The following is a 27,924-nucleotide window of genomic DNA, read 5'->3' on the forward strand; positions in this document are numbered from 1 at the left end:
TTTATCCTCTGTGACTGGACTCCGGATGATCTGGGAATTGAACCCGGTTCCTCTGAAACATCAGTCAGTGTTCTTAACTGCTGAGCCACCTCCTGCCTTAGAATCAATTCTGTTAGAGACAAAGAAACCCATTTTGCATAGACAGTTGTGAAAAGTCCTTTACTGTGAAAATTCCTTTACTGCCTTTGTGTCCACATGATTGTTTAAAAAGCAAACAGTACTAATGGCCCCTTTGGTAAGAAGTCCCCAAACCCAAGGATCACATCCTTTGGACGGGCTTTATCCCCAGGATATCGAACCCCTTGGCCATGACAGCAGCCACTGCTTCACACAGGAGCATTCGCCACATGTTCACCTTCAACACTTTCCCTGGAAAAGAAAAAGACATGAACTTATCACCTTGAGAGTCATTAAATGACTGGTTATTTTTCCTGAAAAGTGAGCAGCCCACCTTCTCCTTCAATACAAGGACAGCACATTTCAACAGTGTGCTTTCCTAAGCCCCCACGTGAAGTAATAACACCCACCCCATGGACCGATGCTCTTCCCAGGCTTGCCCTGTTAACATACAGCCATCAGTGATAGTGGGTGTTTCCAATGCCAACACCACTTAGACCCATTTCCTGCTTTGATCGGCTACATCTGTTACATATGCCACAGCTTGCTGTGAAATTTCTTAGTTTCTATGCAAATGTCCTGGTGGCACCTCTTCCCCAAGATGGACAATGGATGAGACACTTACCTGTCTGTCGATCTTTCTCCACACAGTAGCAGCTATCGTAAAACTCTGTGAAAGTAGTTGCCAGCTCGTATATATAATCACAGAGAGTGTGGAGAAATAAGTCATCTAAAATCTTCTGTAAAATCTCAGGGAATCGTAAAATGCACCGGCCGAGTTTCCATTCCTTCTCATGGTCCAAGACAATCTTGGTTTCCCGAGCAGCTTTCTGAAGCATCTCTTCATCAATACTGGCCAGACGTGCAATAGACCTGAAAGAGCAGGTAACTGTTGGCCAGGCACAGGCTCTTTTCACACACAAGCACGTAATCCAGTATGACTAGTGTAAGTTAGAAACACCAGCAATTAAAACAGACTCTTGGCCCCAGTGCGGTTGACCCGACCTGTGCACTTGAGTGACAGAGGACGAGAACCTAGCCTTGGACACACAGAATCAAGACCCTGGCTCAAAAGCTGAAAAGAGATTCTTACCCTGCCTTACAGTAAAGGCACCCATCACTTGATTCCAAACCAAGAGTGTCTGAGCAGTCACCTGATTCTAGTGAAGGCATACAGTAAGTAGGCGGCCGTGTTTCCTCTGTCATCCAGCATCTTGTCGAAGGAAAAGATGTAGTCGTTCAGCCGGTTATGGGACAGGTCGGCATATTTGATACAGCCATATGCAATGGATGTCTGAGCAGCTGTCAACTCCTCTTCAGTCAGGACCTTTGGGAAGACAAACACTTCAGAGCTTGCTTGCTCACTACTCTTGCCTCACAGGTAGGAGATGAGTCTGAAGCTTCTACAGAGTTCCTATCTTTTTTAGTTTTTCAAGACAGGGTCTCTGTGTAGCTCTGGCCCGGCTGCCTCTGCCTCCCGAGTGCTGGGATTAAAGGTGTGCGCCACCACTGCCTGGCTGACACAGCCACTGCTCATGCTCCTGGCAAGTGACCCTAATCCACTAGTTCACCCCCTGCAAAAGATTACTCATAATTCATACAACTCCATATACACGTTCTGAGCTTGCTCAATAGATAATTTTAGACTTAAAAAAAAAAAAACCTGAAAAATGAAAGCAGCAAACAATTTTGTGAGTAAATTCAGTCATTTGGAGTTCTGTTATTGGAGCAGGGGCTGGAGACAGCAGCATTCTGGCTTGATGTGAGACCCTAGAGTCCAACCCTACTACTGGGAGTTGGCTGGTAAGAGAAACTTTTTAAAACCTAGCCAGTCCAGGGACTGCTATACCCAACAATTTAGATTTTAAGGCTTTAGTCATCTCAATTTTACAAACTGGTGAATTTGTTAAAGTATGTTTTTCTATATTGTGACAATCTTTAAAATAACTGATTGACATGTAATACCTAAAAATAAATTAGGTAATATGCCAATTTGATAACTGTTTAAACAAAAAGTAATTTTTTTTTTTTTTTTTGGTTTTTTCGAGACAGGGTTTCTCTGTGTAGCTTTGCGCCTTTCCTGGAACTCACTTTGGAGACCAGGCTGGCCTCGAAATCACAGAGATCCGCCTGGCTCTGCCTCCCGAGTGCTGGGATTAAAGGCGTGCGCCACCACTGCCCGGCCAACAAAAAGTAATTTAAAGGCTAAGAAAGCATTACAAATTTAAGGCCAGCCCAGCTGACGTAGCAAGTCAAAAACAAGACAGCATACCAAACTGTAACAATAAGCCCCAACCAAAAAAAAAAAATTCTGTACAATTCAGGGTCTCAAGTAACTTAGGCTCACCCCAGAGTCCTCTGACCTTGAACTCCTGATCCTGCTGCCTCCAGCGACTAAATGCTGGGACTGCAGGAACGTGCCGTTTGTTAGTGGGGCTCACACCCAGGGCTTCACTCATGCTAGACAAGCAATCTATCGACAGAACCGCTTCCCAAGAGTTTTCTGTAAACATTGTTTCTAAGGAAGGAATAAAAACCAAGGGGAAAGGAGCTAGTGTGAGGAAGGATTTCCTGTGGTAGAAAGAAATTAGCGATGGTTGACAATGGAGAAAGAAACAGGGTGAAACTAAAAGCTTGAGCAAGCTACAAAGGGTCTGAACGATTTGGACAAGGAATAGGCAGGATGTCTGTTCCCGGTCGCATTTTTGAGATAGGGTCTTGTTAGTCCTGGTTGGCTGGAACTCTATGTGCCAACCAGACTGGTTCTGAATTCTGCAATCCTCTGCCTCAGACAATTACAGGCAATGTGCCACCATAACTGACTTTAAAGGATTGAGCCTAAGAAAAATCTATGATCAAGGAAGTTAGAATAACTGAAATGCTGGTAATTTTTATGTAAGACCAAAATATTAATACACTGATGTTATAACAGAATCTTAATTCTGCTTAAATCAAGGAGCCTTTCTTCAAATATCGGTCTTTTTTAATTCTAAAAATGTTTTCTATTTTGAGACAGGGTCATCCTATGTAGCTCAGGACAGCCTTGAAGTCAAGGTCCTCCTGCCTCAGGCTCCTTAGTGTTAGTGTTACAGGTACAGGCTGCCATGCCCAGCTTGAAATGTTCTTGACCTCTGCTGCATAATCACAAGCTAGAATCCAGGTTACTCAAATGGCCCTCCTTCTCATAAGGAAAGTGCCTATTGAATTGTATGCCTTTATTTGGTTTTAATTACTTAGGAACAGACTTCAAAGACTTAGAAAGCAAAATGTTTTAAAACTAAAATCTTCCAATTGCTTCTAACTCTGCCTAACATGACTATTACTTCTCAATGGTTGGTCTATGATCAGATTTTTTTTTTTTTTTTTTTTGGTTTTTTGAGACAGGGTTTCTCTGTGTAGTTTTGCGCCTTTCCTGGAACTTGCTTTGTAGACCAGGCTGGCCTCAAACTCACAGAGATCCGCCTGGCTCTGCCTCCCGAGTGCTGGGATTAAAGGCGTGCACCACCACCGCCCGGCAATCTTTTATGATCAGATTTTGATCAAGTATTTTAAACCTTTTATATGGCAGGCTTCTTCATATGGACCTTCATCTCATACAGGTAAGAGCCTAATGAAGTTAATACACTGAATATGAGAAGTACTGACAAGGGAAGGATAAAATGTTCTGTTTTGCATGAGTCAGGATGGCCTGGAGCTCAGAGATCCATCTGCCTTTGTCCTCAAGTGCCAGGGTAAAGGCTTAACATTTATATAAACATTGACATAAATATTCCTAAGAGTATTTTGATGTGTCTTTTAAGTTTTATAGTGGAAGTAAACTTGCACACCTTACTCTCTACAGTTAATAGCAATTTGGTATATTCTCCCCAGATTAAAAACCCATGGGAGCTGGGTGGTGGCGGTGCATGCCTTTAATCCCAGCACTTGGGAGGCAGAGGCAGGCGGATCTGAGTTTGAGGCCAGCCTGGTTCGCAGAGCGAGATCCAGGACAGGCACCAAAACTACACAGAGAAACCCTGCCTCGAAAAAACAAAAAACAAACAAAAAAACAAAACAAACAAAAAAACCAAACCAAACCCAAATACCCAAACCCAAACCCCATGGGAATGCAGTTCAATTGGTGCTTAGCTAGTATGCACAGGGCCCTGGGTTTTATCCCTAGCACTGTATAAACTGGAGTGGTGGCACATGAGCACCTAGGACCCAGAGGCTTGAGAATCAGGAGTTTGCAGGCAGCCTAGGTCACGTAAAAGACTGTCTCAACAGTTTTTGTTATAGTCTTAACTATGTAAATTAGACTGGCCTCAAATCTGTGCTCTTCTGCCTCCTGAGCAAGTGCTGGGCATTACAGGCCTATGCTACCATGTCCAGCATGGATGCATTGCTAAAAATGGTAATACTACTGTTTACATATTGACCAAGATCCGGTTTTCTTGAACAGGCTCTACGCTCACACACATTGGGAAGGATGGTCAGCCTGAGTTCATAGCCAGCTTGGGCTACAAAGTAGGCTTCTGCTTCAGAAGACAAACTACGCATGGAATGCCTGGCTTCAAGAATCCCTACTTTCCAGTGACATTAGCTACAGGTCTGGCTTTCCATCTTCAAGAATGACTACACAGTGGCTACTGTCCTTTTCTGTTATACTACATGAACAATTAAGCTAGTATAACTCAAATATAATTCATTTTACAAATTGGTTTTCCTTAAGAAAAACCACTGCTGTGTATGATGGGTCATAGGGGTAACCTTAAGAGTTCAAGGCCAGACTAGGGTACAGTGAAACTCTATCTCACCTCCCCACCACCAAGCAAAACCCTGAAATACACTATGTGTGTGGAGAAGGGTTTCACCATTGCCCAGATGGTTCTGAACTCCTACACCCATGTGACTAATACTTCTCCCTCCTGAGCATTGGTATTACAGGTGTATATACCACATCTGGCTTGTCTTACTGTTTAATCTATCTGTACATCCTAAATTCTTCTGTGTACCTCCACTCCAAAGTCTCACAGAATCAGTAAAAATAATAAAGGTCTAAGTTGTACAACATGATGAACACCTAGAGACAAGTCTCATGCCAACTTGTGGACAACTCAAAACTTTCACACTGGAAGAAAACTGATTCACACTGCAAACCCACACGAGCCTCTACACCATAAGACTCAGGCCAGAGCCTGTGTCTGGGGTACTCCCACAATGCACCTTTAATATTTTAATTTCAATGCAGTTATGGGATGCAAAATGCTAACATCACTATGGAAATGTGTTTCTGCTAGTAAGATCAGCTGTGCCAGTGAAGCTCTGGGGGCAGACATTGCTGGCTTACAGAACTCCCTAGAGAGCTGCCTGGAGTCTGCCCCGCAGCATTACCTTCACACCAACACTCAAGAGCCCTGCACCTCCTTGTGCAGAACCACGGAACAGAACTCACGTTCTACAGGGGCCTAACAGTTACTTACAGGTAAGAACCTAATTATCTGAAACCAAGAAAAACACTGACTTACATCTAAGAGCGACAAAAACATCCCTAGGAATGATTACATGAAGAAGTAAAAGGGTGGCTGTGGAAGTAGAAGATTAGTAGTTCACGGTCAGCCTCAGATACACAAATGCAGTGATACAAGTGCTTGCCTACCATGCCACAAAAACTACGACCCAAGGATAAATAAAATCGAAAGACAATGCACATTTATAAATTATGACAATCAATATATATAATTAAAGGTCCATTGTAACCAGAGTAGCATACACCTGTAAAGCCAGTACTTGGGAAACAGGCTGAACATGAGTTTAGAGTCAATCTTGGCTACAAAGGGAGACCCTGCTGCAAAACCTCACCAAATCTATACTACTCAAAACAGTCTGAGAGCAGGAGGAAGTAGAGGAGAGAGGGTCTGAAAAATGGAGTACTGGACATTACTTTATACCGAATTTTTTTTTTTTTTACCATTAACAACAGTCTGAGATGTTTAACTTAAACAATTCATACATAGCATGAAAACATAATGTGGGAGCTAGGCACACCTACCATCCCAGCAATTGGGAGGTGGGGGCAAGAACATCAGGAGTTGAAGGCAAGCCTTGGTTATGTAAGAAGTTTGAGAACAACTTGGGCTACGAGAGACCCTATCTCACAACAACCAAAGTCACATGGCTTTTTTACTCCCATAAAGCACAATTTCTATGTGTTTATATATATATATGTTTAGAGCCACATTACGTAGGGGGAACCGTCAAACAGAACTGCTGGCATGTGTGTGGCACGGTCTTGTCCCACCTTGTCTCTCTCCTTCTCCTTCAACTTGTCCATGGACCGCTTCAGTCCTTCTCCCAGCAGGTCCACAAGGCGCACCGTTTCACCCGAGCGTGTTTTAAACTTCTTCCTGAAAGACATTTAAAGCCCCATCCAAAAATTCTCAATTAGACTCTTCAATGAAGGTTTGAGGGATCTAGCCACAGATGGCACTATGTGCCAAGGTAACAGGGCCATATTCCAGTTGGCTACCAGGAATGAGCACCAAAGAAACAGTGCTTTCCAGTGTCTCAACTCAAAGCATCCTGTGTTTTAGTTTGTTTTTTAAGCCCCTAAGAGTTCCCTAAGGAACTCTATCCTTACTACACTTTAATAGTGAAATTAAAAAAAAAAAAAAAAAAAAAGCATCTACAGGGCTGGAGAGATGGCTTACACTGACAAGCACTGGCTGCTCTTCCAGCGTCCAGTTCCCAGCACTCATATTGGGTAGCACACAACTACCTGTAGCTCCAGCTCCAGGAGAATAGGATACCTATTCTAGACTTTGCAGGTACCTGTACATACAAAATAAAAAAGTCTAACCAGCTCACTTTCCTGGAATCCAAGATGCTGTTTAAATGTTTTGTCCTTTCAGAAAAATTACTAAAACAAAAAACCCACCACACTTGCTTCTATACTGGACTAACATAATAAAATACTACCTGACACAAAGAAAGCCAGCCACATTAAAAAGAGAGCCATTTTGTGCCTTTGAGTTGGTAAATACTGAAATATAAAGACCCATTCTATTTACCCTTTGTCTCAAAGACTGAACAGAACAGAGGGAAATGATGGGGTAACAGAAAAAAGTGAAAGTATGGACATCATTATAACTTAAATTTGATAAGCTTCATATTTTGTACAAAAATAAGTAATCTTAAATTCAACTGGAATCTCAATGACTCACTTTTTCAAGTTTATAACTAAAGATAAATTCACCAATGGCTTTGACTACACTGCCAAGCATCCTGTGTGATGACAGTCTAGTTCCTTTCAACATCACACACTTGTTGTCCTTAAGAGGCTATATCCCCTGAGGGGCTACACCATGGGGGAAGTGGCCTAGCTGAGTTCACGCACAGTATACTTGACTATACTAATTTCTCAGTGCCACTGTAGGACTGAGTAACATGAAGCCTTGTCTGAAGCTGGGGACCAGGGTCGTCATCAACTGCTTCTGCCTGGTCCACTTACTTGTCTTCTCCTAGCACCACACCAAATCCAACATGGCTCACTTGAGTTACTTTAGGGTCATACCAACCAATCATTTGAGCAGCAGCAAAAATTGCCTGGAAATGTACAGCCTGAGAAGAGCAGAAACACAACAGAGCTTGTTAGTTTTCTATACTGATTAAAAAGACAACTCTTCTGGGCTCAGTGATCACATGACAACCCTGTTAGGCAATCATTATTATAAAGTTCTATTCCCCAGATGTGATCACCAAGAGCAAGACTGAATGACACTTTTTCCACTCAGGTCTTAAAAGAGGCCAGGCACGTCAATACAGGCCTGTCATCTCAGTGCCTCAGAATCAGGAGTTCAAGGTCCTACTCAGCTATGTAGCCGGTGTGGAGACCATGTCTCATAAGACAAATCAAACTGTCTGAAGAGCAATGCAGGGACACAGCACTTGCCTACCATAGGCCAAACACAGGCTCTGATCCTCACCAGAGCAAAAGTAACTAAGGACAAATTCACAAAAAGCTTTTCTAGTAAATCTTAGTTTTCATCCAGAAAGGCGGGATTTTCAAGTCTGAGGTCAAATGGGCTACCTGGGACCTTAACCCACAACAAAAGTCAAATGGCTTTTATATTTCCATGAAGTACAATTTCTATGTGTCTATATGTTAAAATTAATTTAAATAAAAGCAGAACCACTGCCGGGCGGTGGTGGCGCACGCCTTTAATCCCAGCACTCAGCACTCGGGAGGCAGAGCCAGGCGGATCTCTGTGAGTTCGAGGCCAGCCTGGGCTACCAAGTGAGTTCCAGGAAAGGCGCAAAGCTACACAGAGAAACCCTGTCTCGAAAAAAAAAAAAAAAAAAAAGCAGAACCACAAGGCCACATTCACAAAGGGGAAACCTTCAACTTTTTGTAATAACCCAAACCAGGATATTACACAGAAGGACCTGTTTGCCACACTGCCATCACAGGGAGAGGAACTATCTCGTTTTTTCCCTCTGTAGCCCTGGCTGTCCTCGAATTTGCAGATCCATCTGCCTCTGCTTCCCCAGGTTAGGAATAATCTATACATTCAGAAAGTAGCTAAAAAGCTGGGTTCAACCATGTTCTTTCTCCAAAGATGGCACAGTGTTCTGAATTATTAAGTTTCTAGTGAATTTTTTTCAATCTTTTTTTTTTTTTTTTTTTGAGACAGGGTTTCTCTGTGTAGCTTTGCGCCTTTCCTGGATCTCACTTGGTAGACCAGGTTGGCCTCGAACTCACAAAGATCCACCTGGCTCTGCCTCCCGAGTGCTGGGATTAAAGGTGTGCGCCACCACCGCCCGGCGAATTTTTTTCAATCTTTTAAGTGCCAAATGCAATTAGGCCCTAGACAAATCCCACTTACTTGTCCATTGTCCACCACGTAGATAATCTTATTTGCTTTTTCCTCAAATAGTCTCTGTTTGATAGCAGCCAGGTCAGATGTATCATAAGTAAAGCCCCCATCGGATTTCACTATGGTTAATGGTATGGAACACCCAGGAACGAACACAATTTTCCTGCCATCATCCACTTGCACAAATCCTAGAAGTAAAGGAAAACAAAAACAAAACAAAACAAAAAAAAACACACAAAAACCTTCATTAACAAAGCGAAAAGAGCCCTCCTGGACCCAGAATCCTAGTTTATTCTAGGACCACATAAATACTTGCCCACTCTATGAACATTTTTTTAAAAATTGAGCTTATATATTTTTTGTGTGAGAGAGTGTGGTCCATGTACTACAGTGTGAATGTGGATGTCAGAAGGCACCTTTTGGGAACTGGTACTTTCTTCCCACCATGTGGGTCTCAGGGACTGAACTCAGAATATCAGGCTTGGCAGCAAGTCCCTCTACCTGCAGAGCCTTCTCACCAGCCCTCTGAGTATTTTAAAAGATTATTCCACATGATCAACGGCCAAGACTGATTTCAGGGCACAGTCAAATATAATGCTCTGCATTCGCACACATCTGGTCAAACTCTGATCCAACACACAGCAGACAAAATATGAACATATGTGCTTTGCTCTCTGGGTAGAACCATAACCTTCCTCTGGTACATAGGTCCTCTCAATGTGCTTAAACAGCAAGATTTAGTATCTGGAATAAAGAGCAGGAAGAAATAAAACTGTGTTCAGGTGCTTATAATAAAGAGCAAAGTTCTCAGACCCAAGAAGAGAGAGGGAGGAACATTCTAACAGCTCTATTTGAATTTTGTGTCACCCATAATATTAAATTCCAAATTTAATGTTTATAGTTGCTACAGTCACTATACAGTTTATGCTACCGTACTATCTAGGAAACAGACTCACAGGTAGTGGTTAAAACTACAGCTTGTGAAGGAAGACTGTGTGTGAATCTCAGGTTCATCAGGTTCATTGTTTATGGGCCCTGACTTCTCCTGTGCTGATCAGGGCTGGGAAAGGAGCTATGCACTTGACAGCATATGTAAGACCCCGTGTTCAATCTGCAGCTCCACAACGCCAAAAAAAAAACAAACCCATGGACATTGTTTTATTATCTTCAAAGTATGGCTCCTAGACTCCATTTCCACATTCAAGAACCAGGCTTCAGGGCTGAAGGATGGCTCAGTGGTTAAGAACACTTGCTGTGATGTAGAGATCCACAGCTAAGCACTGGGCTAAGCTCTGGAAGTCCAGTTGAAGAGGGAGAAGGGATTATATAAGCAAGCAGGTGGGTGGATGGGTGGGTATGTGTGTGAAGATCGTGATGGAGAACCCCACAGAGACAGCTGACCCAAAAAGCTCGTGAGAGCTCATGGATATTAGACTGCTAGGGAGCCTGCATGGGACCAACCTAGGCCCTCTACATGTGACAGTTGTGTAGCTTGGGCCTCTAGCAGTGGGATCAGGATCTGTCCCTGGTGCATGAGCTGGCTTTTTGGAACCTACTCCCTATGGTAGGATGCCTCTCGCTCAGCCTTGATGCAAGTGGGTAGGAGCTTGGTCCTGCCTCAACTTGATATGCCATGCTTTATTGACTCCCATGGGAGGCCTTACCTTTTCTGAGGAGTGGATAGAGGGGAGGGGTAGAAAGGAGGTAGGGGGAGGGAACAGGAGGAGAGGAGGGAGGGGAAATATATGGTATGTAAAATAAATAGAAAAAAATTTAATAAAAAAAAATACTTGCTCCTCTTACAGAAGACTGACCTGGGTTAGGTTTCCAAAAGTCACATGACAGACAACTCATAACCAACTGTAACTCCAGTTCCAGGGAATCTGATGCCCTCTTCTGGCCTCCAGGAGCATGCACATGGTGCATTTTCTTTCTCACTCACACATGCAGGCAAGCACTTATACACACATAAAGACATATACATCTATTTTGTTTATCAAGACAGCATTTTTTCTGTGTAGCCCTGGATGTCCTGGAACTCAGAGAGATGGGCCTGCCTCCCAAGTGATGGGATTAAAAGCATGCACCACTATGCCCAACAAGATATATAAATCTTTACAAAAAAGACGATCATGAACCACTGTGGATTTGAGACTGACTGGAGTAAGCAGTGAAACTGTGTCACAAAACCCTAAAATTATTGGGCAAATTTTTGCACAAAATCCCAGTTAAAAAATAGAGAGGGAATGATAGTATACTACCAAAGCTAGTCATTAACATCTATTGAAACTATAGGGCAAAGTGTGATAGAGAAATTTATAGTTGAATCAGGCTGAATCAGTCTTAGTACCTAAACCCACTAACCAATCATAATCTCACAAAAAGACAACCAGACATTGCTTGTATTCTTGAAGATCAAAGCAAACTGGATTGAATCAATCCTCTTTAAAACATACAGGCAGATGCCAGGTGCCTATGCCTTGAGAGGCAGAGGGAAGAGGATCTGAGTTCAAGGCCAGCCTGATCTACTGATCAAGTTCCAGGACAGCCAGAAAGGTCACAAGGAAACCCTGTCTGAAAAAAGCAAAAACAAAAGACAGAACCAGGTATTGTGGTTCATGCATTTAGGAAGCTGAGGCAAGAGAATCGTAAGTTTGAGGTCAGCCTGGGGTACGAAGTGGGACTGTTCTACCAATAGGATGAATTCTATAAGCCTTCTTTCTTTAACAATAAAAGAAAACTATCCAGACATGGTAGAGCAATGCCTGTAATTCCAGTACTTCGGAGGCAAAAAGGGAAGAGTACTACAAACTTGAGTCCAGCATGGTCTATAGAGCAAGTTCCAAGCTAGCCAGGGTTCCCTTTTTGTTTTGTTTTGTTTTTGAGACAGGGGTTTCTCTATGTAGTTTTGGTGTCTGTCCTGGATCTTCTTCTGTAGACCAGGCTGGCCTCGATCTCAAAGAGATCTGCCTGCCTCCGCCTCCCAAGTGCTGGGATTAAAGGCGTGCACCACCACCGCCCCAGGCTAGCCAGGGTTCCTTCCTTACAGGGCAAGAAAAAAAGTACACATGAAAAGGAGGGCTATTATGTACTAACAGACCACAAATAAATATTGAGACTCCAGAAAGAAAACAAACAAACAAACCAAAACAACCCTATGATTAAAAACTATGAAGTCTGACATAGTTCAAACACACATTTGAGAAGCTGAGGCTGGAGGACTGTGAGTTCCAAGCCAGCTTGTGGATTCAGAGAGACCCTATATTCAAATGAACAAATGATGGAATTAAAATAAATCCCACTGGAAAATCTAGATTGTCTACTGAATGGCATTTAGACATTATCGTTGGAGCTCATAGCAGCAGAGTGCTTGCCTAGCATGTACAAGGTACAAGTCCTAGGGTTCAATCAAATTGGGGGTGGGAAATTATTACCAAAGGCAGGAGACAATTTGAGAGTTCAAGGTCACTGTGGTCTACATATTTAATTCCAAGTCAGCCAGGGCTACATAGCAAGACCTTGCCTCTACCACACACACAAAAAGAAATTATGGCATTATTTCCTTGGTGAAATAATAGGAGTAAGCATAAAGCATATATTCTTTTAGGGACCGAGTGGTAGATGAAATTATGTAAACGTGTATGGATAGGATAAGGTATACCCTATATTTAACATTTGTAACTGTTGAAGTTCTGTGATGAGTTTATGGTCTTTTCAGTAACTATAAATTTCATTCTGTTTTTGTCTGTTTGCAAGTTTCAGTAATAATAAAACAAGTTTAAAGAATGTAATACTGGGGGCTGGAGAATTAGCTCAGCAGTTAGGAGCACTTGTTCTTACAAAGAACCCAGGTTCAATCCCCAGCACCCACAGTGGCTAGCAACCAGCTGTAACTCCAGTCCTAAAATTTAAAAGAATGTAATGCTCACCTTTATCTTCAAATTCCTTTACAATATCCTTCATCCTATCTTGATAGAAGGATTCTCCTCTCTCTATTAAAGTGATGTCCAATGCATTGTAGATTTTACTAAATTCTAGAAAATACCAAATATAGTAAATAAACATTTAAGCAAATGGGAAAAAACACAACATTTAGAAAACTTGTTATCTATAACACAAAAAAAAGAAATTACATTGGCTATGTACAATACAGAACAATACATATGCTGCCATTTGAGAAGAGAATATGATACCATACCTAAGAAAACACCGGGCCTTAGGATATAGCTCAGTGGCATAGTACACGTTTAGCCAGCATGAGACCCTGGGTTTAATATGTAGCAGACCCTCACCTACCTCCCAAAACATCATCACTATTTTTTTTTTTTTTTTTGGACTACCTATAAGAAAAACATCCTTCTAAAACTCTCCAGTGAAGGTTACAGGTGCAGCATTTATGTGGCCTGCTTCACTCTTCAGCACCAAATAAAGTAGGCATGCATTCCATGAAAGACTGACACTGGATTTTGATCCTTGGAACCCATGTAAAAACCTGGATGTCCAGGCTGAGAGATGGCTCAGCAACTAAGAGCATAGACTTCTCTTGTAGAGGACCTGAGTTCAGTTCCCAACAGCCTTTCAGTAGACTCACAATGACCTGTAACCCCAGTTCCAAGGGATCCAACATCTTCCTCTGGTCATTACAGACACCAACACTAATGTGCACAAACACAGATAATTTAAAATAAATCATATGCTAGAAATGGTGGCACATGCTTTTAATCCCAGCACTCTGGAGGCAGAAGAAGGTGGATCTCTTATTTGAGGCCAGTCTGGTGTACACAGTAAATTCCTGGATGTGGTGGTGTGTATCTGTAATGTGCTACAATGAGACGGATTGGTTTTTTTGTTTGTATGTTTTTTGAGACAAGGTTTCTCTGTGTAATGGCCCTGGCTGTCCTGGGACTCACTTTGTAGACCAAAGTGCTGGGATTAAAGGCATGGACCACCACCGCCTGGCTCACTATGATGAGATGGGGTAATTGTGGCCAGGACAGCCTGGAGTACAGCATGAAGCACGGCAGACAGAAACAATAGAGATCCTGTCCCTGTAAGGTACAGGAGAAGACTCCCCAGTGTTGCCCCTGTCCACTCATCTCCATGTGGGCTGTGTGCAAAAGCACACACCTGAATTCACACAATCATTCAGAAAAAGTACATGGGAGGTCTGAAGAAACAGGCAAACAAACACCCCAGTTACAAAAACCTAGACTCAATCCTGAGTCAAAACTCAAGCTAGCTAATGGCCCCTAGAGACTCACCTTCCCGGGAGACATCACAGATGAGATTCCAGGCCTTTATGAAATCTGGGTCCTTACTCTGCAGTGCAACGACACACTGATAGGCTCGCTTCTTAAATTCCTCCTCAGTATCAAACCTCTTCTTAGATTCCTGTTTTTAAGAGATGAAGAATGTACTCATTTCTGTACATATGCACACACCCCAGGAAGTGGACAACAGAGAATACAGCGCTCTACAAAGTCAAGAAGATGGGGTCCTAAAAACAAACACAAAGCCAAAACCAAACAGAGTAGCCAGGTGTGGTGGTACACCTTTTAATCCTAGCACTAAGGGGGCAGGGGCAGGGGCAGGGGCAGGTGGACCTCTATACAGTGCGTTCCAGTAATACCCTGTCTCTAAAACAAAAAACCCAACCCAACCAACAGAAAGCACCCCTCCCCCGCAAAAAAAGGGTTCAGGAGTTGGACACAGCTAAACTGGGCAGAGAGCTCAGTGGGTAAAGTGCCCATCCTGCACTCGAGAACTAACGTTCCATCTCCAGAAGTGAAGTACAGCTGTGCAGTCTTGACAGTACCTATAATCAAGAATTCTGGCGGGGGAGAAGAGTGTGCTGGGAAGCTGGCCAGCTAGACCAGATAGAACTCAAGAGACTCTATCTCAATAAATAGCGATCAAGATACCAGATGTTAATGTAAGCCCACACACTCAAGCGTGCGTGAAAGACATGACAAATAGCCCAGTTTTTTTTTTTTTTAAATGAAATTATTTTTTCTTAAAAATACAAAACTCAGCTGAGCATGTGGCTTCTGCTTGTAACCCTAACATTCTGGAGGCAGTCAGAATACCAAGTTTACAGGCCAGCCTAGTCTACAAACTGTCTCAAGATCAAAACCGGGCTGGAGAGGTGGCTTAGAGATTAAGAGCACTGGCTGTTCTTCCAGAGGTCCTGAGTTCAATTCCCAGCAACCACATGGTGGCTCATAACCATCTGTAATGAGATCTGGTGCCCTCTTCTGGTGTTCAGGTACATGCAAGCAAGCAGAACACTGTGTATAGATAATAAATAAATAAATCTTAAAAAAAGAAATAAAAAAAAATCAAAACCACAAAACCCTTCAGTGTTCCATTTCTATTCTGGTAGCACATGCTTCCAGGGAATGCTTCCTAGCATTCCTTTGCAAATAACCCCTTTCAAGAACATCTTATGGGGCTCATAAGATGGTTTAGTTGGTGAAGGAGCTTGCTGCTCAGCCTAAGTACATGAGTTCAATTCCCAGGACCCACATGGTAGAAGGAGAAAACTGACTCCCACAAGTCTTCTGGCCTCAGTGGGTAACAGAAACATGTGTGCATTTCCCCCATTCTAGGCACACACACACACACAAAAAACAAACTTTAGGAAACACTGGAAAACTGATCCATTACCAAATCAGTAAATTTTAGCAATGTACTGCAAAATCACACATTAATTAGCAAATCTGTTTCATTATATCCAAGGCAATTCTAACATGATTAGTTATTTTCATAGTTTTCAAATGTTTACTAGAAAATAACAAAACTCAAGTGTTTGCTTTTTATCCAGTAGTCTAACTTGGTTCATTTTGAAAACATAAGACTGTATGTACACAGCTGCTTTCTGGGAAAGAGCCACAGAAAACTTATAGCAGGGGAATAAAAACTGCAGTACCCAATTCCAGCAGAACTCTCATCAAAGTCACCATGCAATTACAACAGGGCTGGACCCACTATTACAGCTGAGGTGAACTTTGAACTCTAGATCCCCCTGCTCCTAGCTCCCCAGTGTGAGATTGCAGGCATTTGCCCACCCCACCGCCCCACAGGTATATGGTTGTCTTTTAAAAACTGCTCTGGCAAGATGGTAGGTCAAAGTACTTGGCTGCTGAGTCAGAGTTCAACCCCAGGACCCACAGGGCGAGAACTGATTCTTGCCGGGTGTGCTTGGACCTCCACACATAGGCCTTGATGCACGACCGACCCCTAACATACAAGCATAATATTTTAAAAACCAAAACACCACCACCACTTGGTTTTAGCCAGGCGTGGTGGCTCATATGTAAACCAAGCTCTTGAGAGGCTGAGACAGGAAAACTACTATTGAGTTTTAGGGTGGCCAATGAGACAGTGAGTTCCAGGTTAGTCCAGGCTACACAGAGACCACATTTCAGAAGGACCCATACAAAACAATACAAAACTCAAACTGTTCTTACCTGCTTACACTACAATGGATGGCAGGTAATGTGGTAGAATTCATTTTTTAAAAATAGTTACTTTAACTTTATTTTATGTGCACTGGTGTGAGGGTGTTGGATCCCTGGAACTGGAGTAACAGACAGTTGTTGAGCTGCCGTGTGGGTGCTGGGAATTGAACGCTGAGGCATCTCTCCAGCCCATCCAATTTTTTTTTTTTTTTTTTTTGAGACAAGGTTTCTCTGTGTAGCTTTGGAGCCTTTCCTGGACCTCACTCTGTAGCCCAGGCTGGCCTCGAACTCACAGAAATCCTCTTGCCTCTGCCTCCCAAGTGCTGGGATTAAAGGTGTTCGCCATCACCGCCCAGCTCAACTTTTAACATACATCAATAAACAAAGCAAAGACATGTAAAAGGATGGGAGACAGCTACTTCTATGACTAAACACAAAAGTAAATGGACTGGGTGGCTGTTTCCAAGTACACAAAACAAATAAGTATCTAGGAGTGAAAAAAGAATTCAGTGTTTCAAGTAAGTAAACTTTGTGAATCAGCTTCTGTTCTCACTCAGTGTAACGCAGTATTACCAAGGTAGCCACTGTATGTGGAAAACTATGATTGGTAAGCATCTTTCTTTTCTCTTAAAGATTTCAATATGTATGTTCCTGTGTGTGGGCTGTGCACCTGAGTGCAGTGCCCCTGGAAGCCAGAAGGAGGCATCAGATCCCTACAGCTAGAGTTAGGGAAGCAGTACTGAGCCACCTTGTGGGTGCTGGAACAGATCTCAGGTCCTCGGGAAGAGTAATACATGTTTAAACCACTGACCCATCTCTCCAGTTTTCACGTTATTCTTTTCAGTACACAGTGACTTCAACTATGGTTTTGAACTTCCTTTGGGAAAGGTTAGCAGAAATACAAATACACAACAATCGTGCCAAACCTTATAAAAGGCCTGAAGATCCCCAATAGGAGGTGAAACCGTCAGATAATCTGGAAATTGATCTTGCAAGTGAGCGATGAGCATGCCAAACTGGGTCCCCCAATCTCCTACATGGTTTAACCTGATAACAATCAGAGAACAAGAATTTAAAAAAAGCTGTAGAGATTCAATGAATGAAAAGTACACTCCATTAGAAGCCATTAACATCTAAGTGTCAACATGCCACTCTAACAACAGCTGCTTCCTCAGTGGGACTGCCAACTGCCAAGGTCAAGTCTGGGGCTTTCATTCAACTCTGTGTAACTAGAAACAGCCGACTAGGGTGAGAACTTAAGATTTACTGAATGAATACATTTCTAATTAATGGGCTATAAACTGCATATTATGTGGCTAACTAGGAACATTATAGCTGAGCCAATGTTAGTCATTGCCATTAAGCCTGAAGACCTGATTTCCATCCCTGGAAGGAGACACCCAACTCTCCTGAGTTGTTCTCTGACCTTTATCAGCCTCATTCACCCCCCAAAAAACATATATGTAAGACAAGAGGAAGGAAGAAAATAACTTTCAATCAATTACTGTAGGGAATACATGGCTCCAAAATGCCAATGGGTAACACCCTTCCATCTCTGCCTTTAGACTAATCAACCACATGTTTTCTTTATTTATCTAGCTTCTTCACTACCACCAGAACAAGCTTTCAGATCATATGGCTCCACTAGTTAAAATAAAAACCCAGTTTCATATCATGGCCTACAAAGCCCAGTACAAACACTCTTGATTAGGCCTTTCTGACTACTAGAAGGTAAGTTCTTGTTATATCTGAGGCACTCAAGAAGTATCTGTGAAGGCTGGAGAGATGGCTCAGCAGTTAAGAGTACCCACTGCTCTTTCAGAGGACCTGGGCTTGGTTCCCAGTATGGCAGTTCACAGCTGCCTTTTTCTATAGTTCTAGGTAAATATAATGCCCTCTTCTGGCCTCTATGGAACTGCACGCACATGGCACACAAAAATGAATGAATGAATAGGTAAATCTTTTGTTGTTTTCAAACAGGAAGTCTACAAAAAGGATGAAGTTCAGATATGGGGTAGGGACCAAGATATATTTTTATAAGATGAAGATTGATTTTTATTTATGTGTATGATATTGAGTCTGTGCACATGCAGGCACCACCTGGATCCCCTGGAGTAGGAGTTACAGGAAGCCACATGAACTGAGCAAGAGCAGTAGGTGCTTTAACCCCTAAGCTGTGTCCCCAGCCCCAGGACATATTTTTAAAAGATTACAAAACAGAACTGAGCTTTTGAGCCTGGGTGTTGAAGATACTTCAAAAAACGAGGTGTCATTTTTAATTGACACCTTTAATTTCTAAGCAAAAGCAAGAGAACACACCTTAGCACATCGTATCCTGCAAATTCAAAGAGTCGGCTCATACTTTCTCCTATGATAGTTGACCTGAGGTGGCCAACGTGCATCTCTTTAGCTATGTTGGGAGAGGAAAAGTCAACTATAACCTAAAACAGAAAAAGAGTTTTAAAAGGGGGCATAAATATTATCATTCTATCATATAAAAATAAGTCTTAAATATTAGTCTAGATTCTAATTCATGCATTAGATTTTCTTGTGGCTCTTAATTGCATATTAATTGATAAAGAATCAAATTAATTTATACAAATTACTATTCAAGAATACTATTCAGCAATAGTTGCATAAGTACCAGTTATAAATCTGAAATGCCTATGGAATGAGATTAAAAAATTATAAAACACACCAGAAATCTACTTCCCAGTTACACTCATGATCTCAATATAAAGTGAAGGTCACCCCCAATAAGGGCATTTGCCATGCAAGCCTAAAATACTAAAGTATTAGCACACATACCTTTTTATGCTCTCCAAGAGTGGGTAGTTGGACTCCATTTACTAGGAGATTAGTCAACTGTTCTGAAACAAAGTCCTTTCTCAAGTGGACATTAATGAAACCTAAGAGTAGTAAAAAATGATCAGTTTCCAGCTCACTTATGCTGGCTCCAGAAAGTGTGAGAGAGCTGAGGTAAAACTCCTCAGGAGTCTAACAGCAATCAAGACAACTACTCAAGCCCTTCTGCAAACACCTGCCTCAGCATCTACTTCAAATTGTCACCCCCCCCCCCCCCACCAAAAGCTGCTGTGTATTACTCCAGCTCATCCACTTTGGTTGGCTCATCTTAGAAAACAGAAGGCCGTTCTATTGCAGGCTTAGTTAGCCACATTACCTAGCCCTTTTGCTGATGAAAACCTGATCGGTGGAAGGCAAAGTAAACCAAAATGGTAGCTCTTAATAATGCAGGTTATTTTTAACACTTGGATCATGACATATTAAATGTCTGGGCTGCCCTGTACATATCATGCTGCCTCCTGAGTAGATGGGATCACAGGCATGTGCCACCATGCAAGGCAACTATTTTTTTAATTAATTTTGGTGGCCCCACTAGGATATGGCCAGAGGCCTTGTTGTTATACATGTTAGGAAAGCACTTTACCACTGAGTTAGTCATACCCCTAGATCCAGCACTGAAGCTTTAAACCTTTTTAAGTCTCAGAAAGCACTCATCATCAATGCAGTATTAAGAAAGCTAGCATATCATACCAGGACCCGCAATTTCAACCTTGTCAATATATTCATTGCTCGGCAGGTGTTTGGTGATGTTTTCTGCAATTTCTCTAGGATTAACCTTCTGTTCCTTTGCTTTGAGCATCTACAACACAACGTCAAACAATTCATTAGCACCAGGTAGCAAGTTCCTAGGGAATGCGTCACTGACAAAGCATGAGCTACATTTGTACTACACTCATCAAGAAGTAGATGCAGAGCTCAACCACCAGTGAATGGATAAACCGGAGCATCACCAGTGCCAAGAGAAACCAAAACATGCCCAAACCACACATCCATACTTCACGCCCGCCCCCTCAATACACAACAAAGCTTACAGCTATAAAGCCCAAGCCAGCACATCCACATCCTTAATTCCAAGTCATGAAACTGTCTACTATTCATAAGCAGCACTCTTGGGCTGAGTGGTTGTGACTCCCTGGGTTGGAAGCCCAGCATCAAAAAAACCCCCAAAAACCAAAAACCAAAAAACCCGCTGGGTGGTGGTGGTGCACACCTTTAATCCCAGCACTCGGGAGGTGGAGGCTGGTGGATCTCTCTGAGTCCCAGGAAAGGCTCCAAAGCTATACAGAGAAACCCTGTCTCAAAAAACCAAAAGAGAGAAGAAGGAGAAGAAAAACCAGTGAAAAGCTCCCAGGAGCATTAGAGAACAAAGTCCGCTCAAGAGCAAACCCTTCCCGATCAACAGAGAAAGTGAAGGAAACAGATACAGGTCACACGCAGTCAGAATGCAGCTACTGCAAACAACAACTCCTCAGCTTAGAAAGGAACCCTGGCTGTCTGAGCAGCACATGCCGGAAATCCCAGTACCTGAGGGCTAAGGCAAGAGACCTGGTTACAAAGTGACCACAGTCTCAAGAAACCAAAATAGAAAAGGAAAAACAGACTACAGAGTCTGCTTCAAAAACATCCTAGTTGTAACAAATAATTGATGGTGGTGATCTTCAGGTACCTTAAAAAAAAAAAAAAAAAAAAAAAAAAGACAGAGTCATTGAGCACCCCGGGCTGCCCTTTATTTGTGGCAATTCTCCTGCCCCAGCCCCTGGTGTGCTGAGATCACAGGCATAGGTCACCATGACTGGCAATAATTTGTTAACTTTTAATTTCACTTTCTAAATGCCTTTAACCACACCCACCAATCCAGAACACAGCAAGAAGTAGCAGACAAAACAACACACACACACTGCTCTCACTGAGCTCCACCCTAGGCCCATGTGGAAAGGGTACCCTTTCTTGAAGATACAAGAATTGATGCCAGGTGGTGGTGGTGCATGCCTTTAACCCCAGCACTTGGGAGGCAGAGGCAGGCGGATCTCTGTGAGTTCGAGGCCAGCCTGGTCTACAGAGTGAGGTCCAGGACAGGTACCAAAACTACACAGAGAAACCCTGTCTTGGAAAACCAAAAGAGAATTTACTGTTATTTATGCTCATAGGAGTGATGATATGTAAGAGAATCAAGTCAGCCAGGGCCAGGCAAAACAAATGATACATCACCTGAGAAATACCCATGGCACTATTACACTGATAGTCTCCAAACTTGGGCTGCTGACTCGGAGTTACGACCAGAGGAGGGCTGTCCAGGTCTGGATATGCAGCCTTAATGGCACAGCCAAAGACATCCTGCAGGCGGCTATTGATGTTAATCATATTTTTGGTTGGTCGTCTTCTCTTTTCTGCCTGAAGACTCTGCAGGGAAAGAACAGCAGTATCTTAATAAAGTAGTATAAAATCATACAAAACTCCAACTCTGCTGAGAAAAGCCAGGATAGGAATAGTCAGACCTGCACAGGGTTCTAAGACATTCTCGGGAATCATCGAGGGCGTCTATTCTATAGTTACCTTCACAGAACACAAACAGTAAAAAGTGGTGACTGAAAAGAACACAAGTGAAGCCCAGCACCCAGGGGGCAGAGATAGGCAGATCTCTGTGAGTTCAAGGTAAACCTGGTCTACACAGTGAGTTCCAGGACAGCCAGGGCTCTGCAGAGAGACTCCTGTTTTTTTTAAGACAAAACAGAAGTGAGTCAGTCCTAAGCTGCCTACCCAAGCCCTGGCAGTGAGCACTAGACAAAACAATTGCCAGGTCCTCTCCAGAACGACCTTTTCTGGACAGGAGAGGACCAGAGTGACAGTGCTAGATCATTAAGACAGGCTTTGCCTCACGATAAATAACCCCTGGCTCACCTACTCATTATTTCAACAGCTTTTAAGTGGAGCACAGTCTTTAAGATAGAATATAATTACCCCTATCATCACTCATTACACCTTCACAAAATCGTCTCCACCACCAGACTGCTGAATGCAGGAAAGCATTTCATCCACAGTGCTATCCGATATGCCTGGTGTCACACCTGCCATAAGATGGTATCAAAACAGGTCACAGAAGAGACTCCAGAAGGTAAGAGGAAGATTGATCTACACACATATCAAGCACCAGGCCAACTAGGGCTACACAAGTAGGGCTAGACCTCATCTCAAAGAAGGGAAAAGAAAAGGATGTGACCTGTCTGTCAGCAGAGCACTGGCCCAGCAGAGGTCCTCTTGACAGGAGTGAGTAAACACATGCTTTCTGTGGAGCATAATGAAAACACTTCCTTTACCACTGAGCCACCACAGCCCAACTATATCACTAACTTAACAGTAATCAAAAAGAATCAAAGCCAGGCCCAGAAGCTCACCCCTAAAACCCCAGCAGTTAGGAGGTTGAGATAGGAACAGACAGCTTGGGCTACACAGTAATAACCTGTTTCAAAATGACAACAAACTGAAAGACCACCAGTTTAAATATGAATGTAAGAGCAGCTAAATAAAACGGACGTAGTGTTCAAGTCTGTACTAAGTGTTGTGTATGCATGCTTTTTTACTTTGTTCTACGTAACAAAATGGAACTGTCACCACCATCACAACCTTCACGTGGTCAGTGATTGACAGATTACAAACAAGGTGGACAGGAACGCAGAGGTCAAGTCCGACCCTCCTCCTCACTGCTACAAAATGAACTTTCAGACACAAACTATCTTCTTTTTTAGTGGAGGCAGGGTCACTTTGTAGCCCAGGCTGGCTTGAAACTTTCAACAATCTTCTTCCTTCAGTCTACCAGGTTCTATTTTTTCTTTCTTTCTTCATCCCCCCTCCCTACCCCACCAGACAGTTTCTCTATGTAGCTCTGGTTGTCCAGAACTCTTTATAGGCCAGGCTGTCCTTGAACTCAGAGATCTGCCTGTCTCTTTCTCCACAGTGATAGGATTAAAGCCATGTAAAACCACGCCCAGCAAAACCATTCTTTTGATGAGCTGGGAGTTGGTATATTTGAACCAGCACTTGGGAGGCAGAGTTCCAGGACAGCCAGGACTAGACTACACAGAAATTTTGCTAAAATGTTAGGTCAAATACTGAAAAGGGCAAGGAATGGCTATTAAGGGGGCTCACAATAGCCTGAGATAAAGTGTAATTGGGTTCTGGACCTGTAACAGTCCAACCTCTTCCCAAAGTTCTGATCGGTCAATTAGCCTTGCGCAAGGCTCACTGTAAGGTGTGGTTCTTTCTGGGAACATTTGTTCAACGGTATAATTCCGTCCATGTTTATGAAAAGATTGCTATGATACAGAGGCAAAACAACTTTGTGAAAATAAAGCCTGTTCTTTGGTTGAAATTTACCATACCAGAAAATTAAACATTAACTCAGGAAACAAATAAACAAGTTGGTTTAAGTTTCTTTTTTTTTTTAAAGTTCTTTCTTCTTTTCTCCTCTTTGGTTTGTTGTAACAGAGTCTCCAGCTGCTGAAGCTGGCCTAGAAATCCTGATTCTCCAACCTCCACCTCCAAAGTGCTGGGGATACAGGCATCAGCTCCCAAACTAGATCAATCTTAAGTTTTTAGTTTATCAATTTCTTACTCATGCTTTTCACAATCTGAAGATTTTCTTTTTTGGGGTGTGTGTGGGGGGGGGGGCGTCAATTTTGAAACAGAGTTTCTCTGTGTAGCCCTGGCTGCCCTAGGATCTGTAGACCAACCAGGCTGGCCTCTGCCTGATGTGTGACCACTGCCCAGCTCAATCTAAAAATTTCCAATAGAAAATGTCATTTATGCATAGTCTTAGTCCCCAAAATCAGTAATATGTTTTAACTTTTTTGTAAACTGGAAAGACATTGGTATGTATCTTTTGTAATAAACTTGTACACATATACACAAAATCCACTGTACTTGATTCCATCCAAATTAACATGTGCATATAATTAATTTAACTCTTTCACTTTCTCTTCCCCCATCTTCCTGCCTCCACCAGCAAGTGCTGGAATTACAGGCACCACACCCTGTTTTATCTGGTGCCGGGGAATGAATCCAGGACCTCAAATGTGCTAGGCCAGTGAGCTTGCCAGTCCTTTTTCGACTGAGGCATGATCTTGTTCTGTAGCCCAAGCTGGTCTTGAACTCACAGCAATACTCCTGCCCCTGCTTTTCAGGAGCTAGGATCACAGAGGGGAGTCAGCACATCAGGTTCTTAACTTCCTAGCTGGCCATGGTGCCACAGTCCTTTAATTCCAGCCTTGGGAGGCTGGAAGGAGGACTGCCACATGTCCGAGGGAAATGGGGTATACACCGCACACTAGGACAGCCAGGGTTAGAAGACCAAGACTCTGACTCAAAACCAAAAGAAATACACGTCTTGGTACAATCACCTTTACCGTAACTTGACTGTATGCATTTTGTAAGAACAACAGCTCTGAGGAAATGAAGATTAGAGGATTCTCTAATAGCAGCACTATCATGATGGCAATCTTAAAATCGCCAGTGTGACAAGCTTTCTGTGAATACCTAATTAACTAAGTAGCCAGACTCTGGAGGTGGATCCATGTGAGACCAGCTTGGTCCACATAGTGAGCTCCAAAAAGGTCAGGGCTACATAGAGACCCTATCTCAAAAAAATAGGCAGTTTAATGAAAAGGAATAGAGGAAAACTGAGGCTACAATGTTCATGAGAACATGGATAAAATACCTTGCAGCCAGAACATCTGGTATGTGCTTTCAAGTTAGAGTATGTGGCCCAAAAAGAGGAAACAGGCAGGATGAATGGCTATTGTACACAATACTTTCTTTTTTTAAGACAGGGTTTCTCTGTGTAGGCCTGGTTGTCCTGAGACTCGCTCTGTAGACCAGGCTTTCCTCGACCTCCAGAATGCTGGGACTAGAGGCACCACCACCATGGTGCTCTTCTTAGTCTCTCTGTGTTATCTTCCTTACTGCCTTCAGCAGACACAAGCATTTATAAATACATCGGAAACAGCGCACACCTTTAGTCCCAGCACTTGGGAGGCAGAGGCAAGCAGATCTCAGTGAGTTCGAGGCTAGCCAGGTCTACAAAGAGAGTTCCAGGGCAGCCAGGACTGTTACACAGAGAAACCCTGTCTTGAAAAACCAACACACACACACACACACACACACACACACACACACACACACACACACACACCCCTACCTGAATTTTAAAAAAGCAAATATAACAGAGAATTGAGTACAGATAAATGCAGAACAAACGGTGTAACCAAAACCATGTTTCTTTCGTGAGGAGTCCATGAGAAAGGAATTCTGTGTTAGAAGATGTAAAGACAAAGTAATTAAGCACAGATCCCAAAGAGGTAATAAAACCTTCAAGGGAATGGGTCAGGCAGCCTAAGATGAGTAATGCCTGTGCAACCCAAGGAGTAACACACACACACACACACACACACACACACACACACACACTGGAGAACAATTATGAGAATGAGGTAATACTCTGGGATGTGTCATTAGCAAACTTCAAAGGCAGGCCAAAAAACTCAAGGTAAGCTGATTTATTTTTTCTCTGACATTGATACCCATTGCTGGACTACAGGGCCATTAAAATGGCGGCATGGTAGCGCACGCCTGTGAGACAGAAGCAGAAAGACAATGAAGGATGGGGTAAGCCTGGAAGCCAGCCTGGGCTGTAGAGTGAGACGCTAAGAAAGAAACCCAAGAGATGCTATAAAATACAACAGAAGTGTGAAATAATCAACTTCATAGCATAGAAGTTATGTGTGAGTGAGTATATTTTAAGACATCCCCATTAGTTAGTTCCTAGGTTTCAGTACAAAAAAAACTAAATAAATGAAATATTTCTTTGGTAATGATTCATCAAAAAACATTTCTTTGAAAGCACAGGCATAACCTGTTGAAGAAATATCAACTCCCAAGACAGACTTTAAACCAACATGATGAACCACTTCAAAGGCTAGGACCTCAATTTTTCCACTGTGTGCTGAATGAGTCTTAACTTGCCTTATGCAGAAAAACAGATTTTTAAATATTAACTCCTCTTTTCAGTTTCGGTCATGTATATTTTTAGAATCTTCAGTAACAAAAAAATGCATTAGAAGATTCACAAGAGAGAGTACTCACCCTCCGAAGAATATTTAGTCTGTACTTCAACTTTAAATTTTCTTCTCGTAACTGGTCCAAACTCGGAGACTCTTCTAAGTAACCACAGTTCTTCAGCCGGTCGATCTCCGCAGTCAGAGATTTAATCTCCTTTTCCTATAAAGGGAAAGGCACTTTCCTAGTCCGAGTCAAAGGCATGCTTTCGATAAGGGCAAATTGTACCAGAGAATTACTTCCTCATTTCAGTTCTCCACAATATGTGGCACAGATATGGGAATGGGCTTTCCAATGGTTTTACTAACATCAGCAATTATCCCTCATAAAAGGAAAGAGAGTCTACATGTGAGTGCTGAGAATATAACCTGATAAAGTGTGCATAGTAGCACACAGATATAATCCTAGCACTTGAGAGGCTGAAGTAGGAGGGCTGAAAGTTTGGGGCCAGCCTAGGACAGATATATAGCAAGTCCTTTTCTAAAACACAGAAATTTCTTCCTCAGCTCAACAGTGCACCTTGACTTGGTTAGAGTACAAGTTTCCAGCTTTGCAAACCTGTATTCCTAAATCTTATGACTTGAACTACAAAAAAACCAAACAAACAAAAAACCAAACAAACAAAAACCAAAACAATACCAACAACAAAAAACAAACCAGTGAGAGCTGGGGACCTAGCTCCCCGGTGCTATCCTAGCATATGCATGGCTCTGGGTCGGATCTCCAGTGGGACAAAAGGAGACAACATCCATATTCAAAATCACTCAAGTGTCTGCCGTTTCTAGGTCTAAGTAAAGTTCCCATACATTTCCTTCCCATCTCCAGTATCCGATTCTATAAACAGAGCTCTCAGCAGTAAAGCTCTTGTCCCTTTAACGTGTACCTAGGGGCTGCTGATTTGCATAAAACAGTTGCTGTAACAGGACAGGTTTCCTATCACTCTTAGCTAGGACCGGAAAAAAGAACGAAGTTGGTCCCACTTTCGCTTTCTGAAGTTGTGACACTGTCCCGGACCAACGCTGGCGGCTTCTTGGGAAGTTTCTGGCTAGGTCCCACGGCACCTATGCTCCGTCTGCCCCACCCGGCCTTGGCCGCCAGCCCTGCACACGTGCGCGGGCGGCAGGGTGAGCCTCGCCGTCCACACGCTAGGCCCTGCGATACCCTCTCTTCCCAGTGTGACAGTCGCACGACCCAGCCAGGGATGGGATTTTCCTCTCCTAGCCAAGAGAAAACGGCCGCCCGGGGAAGCGTGGGCCTCGCAAGCACCGAGGTCCGGGGCTGGGGACGTGGCCGCCGCCTGTGGAAGCCGCTGTTGACCCGGCCCCGCTGCCGCCGGGTGCGAGCCCTCCGCCCCACCCAGAGGACAAACCTGCTGCAGCAGCCTGGCAGAGCACTGAGCCACCAGCCCGTCCATCCTCCCGTCAGCGACTCACACGCCAAGTGTCCGGAAGCGGAAGTGGCTAGTTAGTGGCCGGAAACGGAAATTCCTTCCCCGGGCACATTACTATTTTCAAGTCGTT

At 43.1% G+C, this 27,924-nt stretch overlaps 1 protein-coding gene across 1 annotated transcript; it reads right to left on the reverse strand.

Moving 5' to 3' along the window:
• Nucleotides 1-140: 140 nt before the first annotated feature.
• Nucleotides 141-27,876, reverse strand: Rars1 (arginyl-tRNA synthetase 1). Its single transcript, XM_059270349.1, has 15 exons — nucleotides 27,774-27,876; nucleotides 26,432-26,566; nucleotides 21,506-21,697; nucleotides 19,988-20,096; nucleotides 19,241-19,341; nucleotides 18,752-18,873; nucleotides 17,359-17,479; nucleotides 14,234-14,363; nucleotides 12,902-13,006; nucleotides 8,982-9,160; nucleotides 7,607-7,716; nucleotides 6,398-6,503; nucleotides 1,272-1,444; nucleotides 743-990; nucleotides 141-369 (listed from the first exon to the last, which is right to left on the reverse strand). Exons 1-15 carry the CDS (start codon nucleotides 27,816-27,818, stop codon nucleotides 260-262), a joined length of 1,986 nt encoding a protein of 661 aa, XP_059126332.1. The 5' UTR covers nucleotides 27,819-27,876; the 3' UTR covers nucleotides 141-259.
• Between the last annotated feature and the right edge of the window lie 48 nt (nucleotides 27,877-27,924).

This window comes from Peromyscus eremicus, chromosome 8a, assembly GCF_949786415.1.
Source record: "Peromyscus eremicus chromosome 8a, PerEre_H2_v1, whole genome shotgun sequence".
Classification (NCBI taxonomy): domain Eukaryota; kingdom Metazoa; phylum Chordata; class Mammalia; order Rodentia; family Cricetidae; genus Peromyscus; species Peromyscus eremicus.

Bases quoted from the DNA above. Each gene is read 5' to 3' on its own strand.
- Rars1 (XM_059270349.1), bottom strand. From the start codon at position 27,818: ATGGACGGGCTGGTGGCTCAGTGCTCTGCCAGGCTGCTGCAGCAG. The intron at 17,480-18,751 runs GTGTGTTCTCTT...GATTGTTATCAG, and splicing joins GCAGGATACGATGTGCTAAG to GTTAAACCATGTAGGAGATT. The intron at 991-1,271 runs GTGACTGCTCAG...CTGCTCTTTCAG, and splicing joins TATGCCTTCACTAGAATCAG to GTCTATTGCACGTCTGGCCA.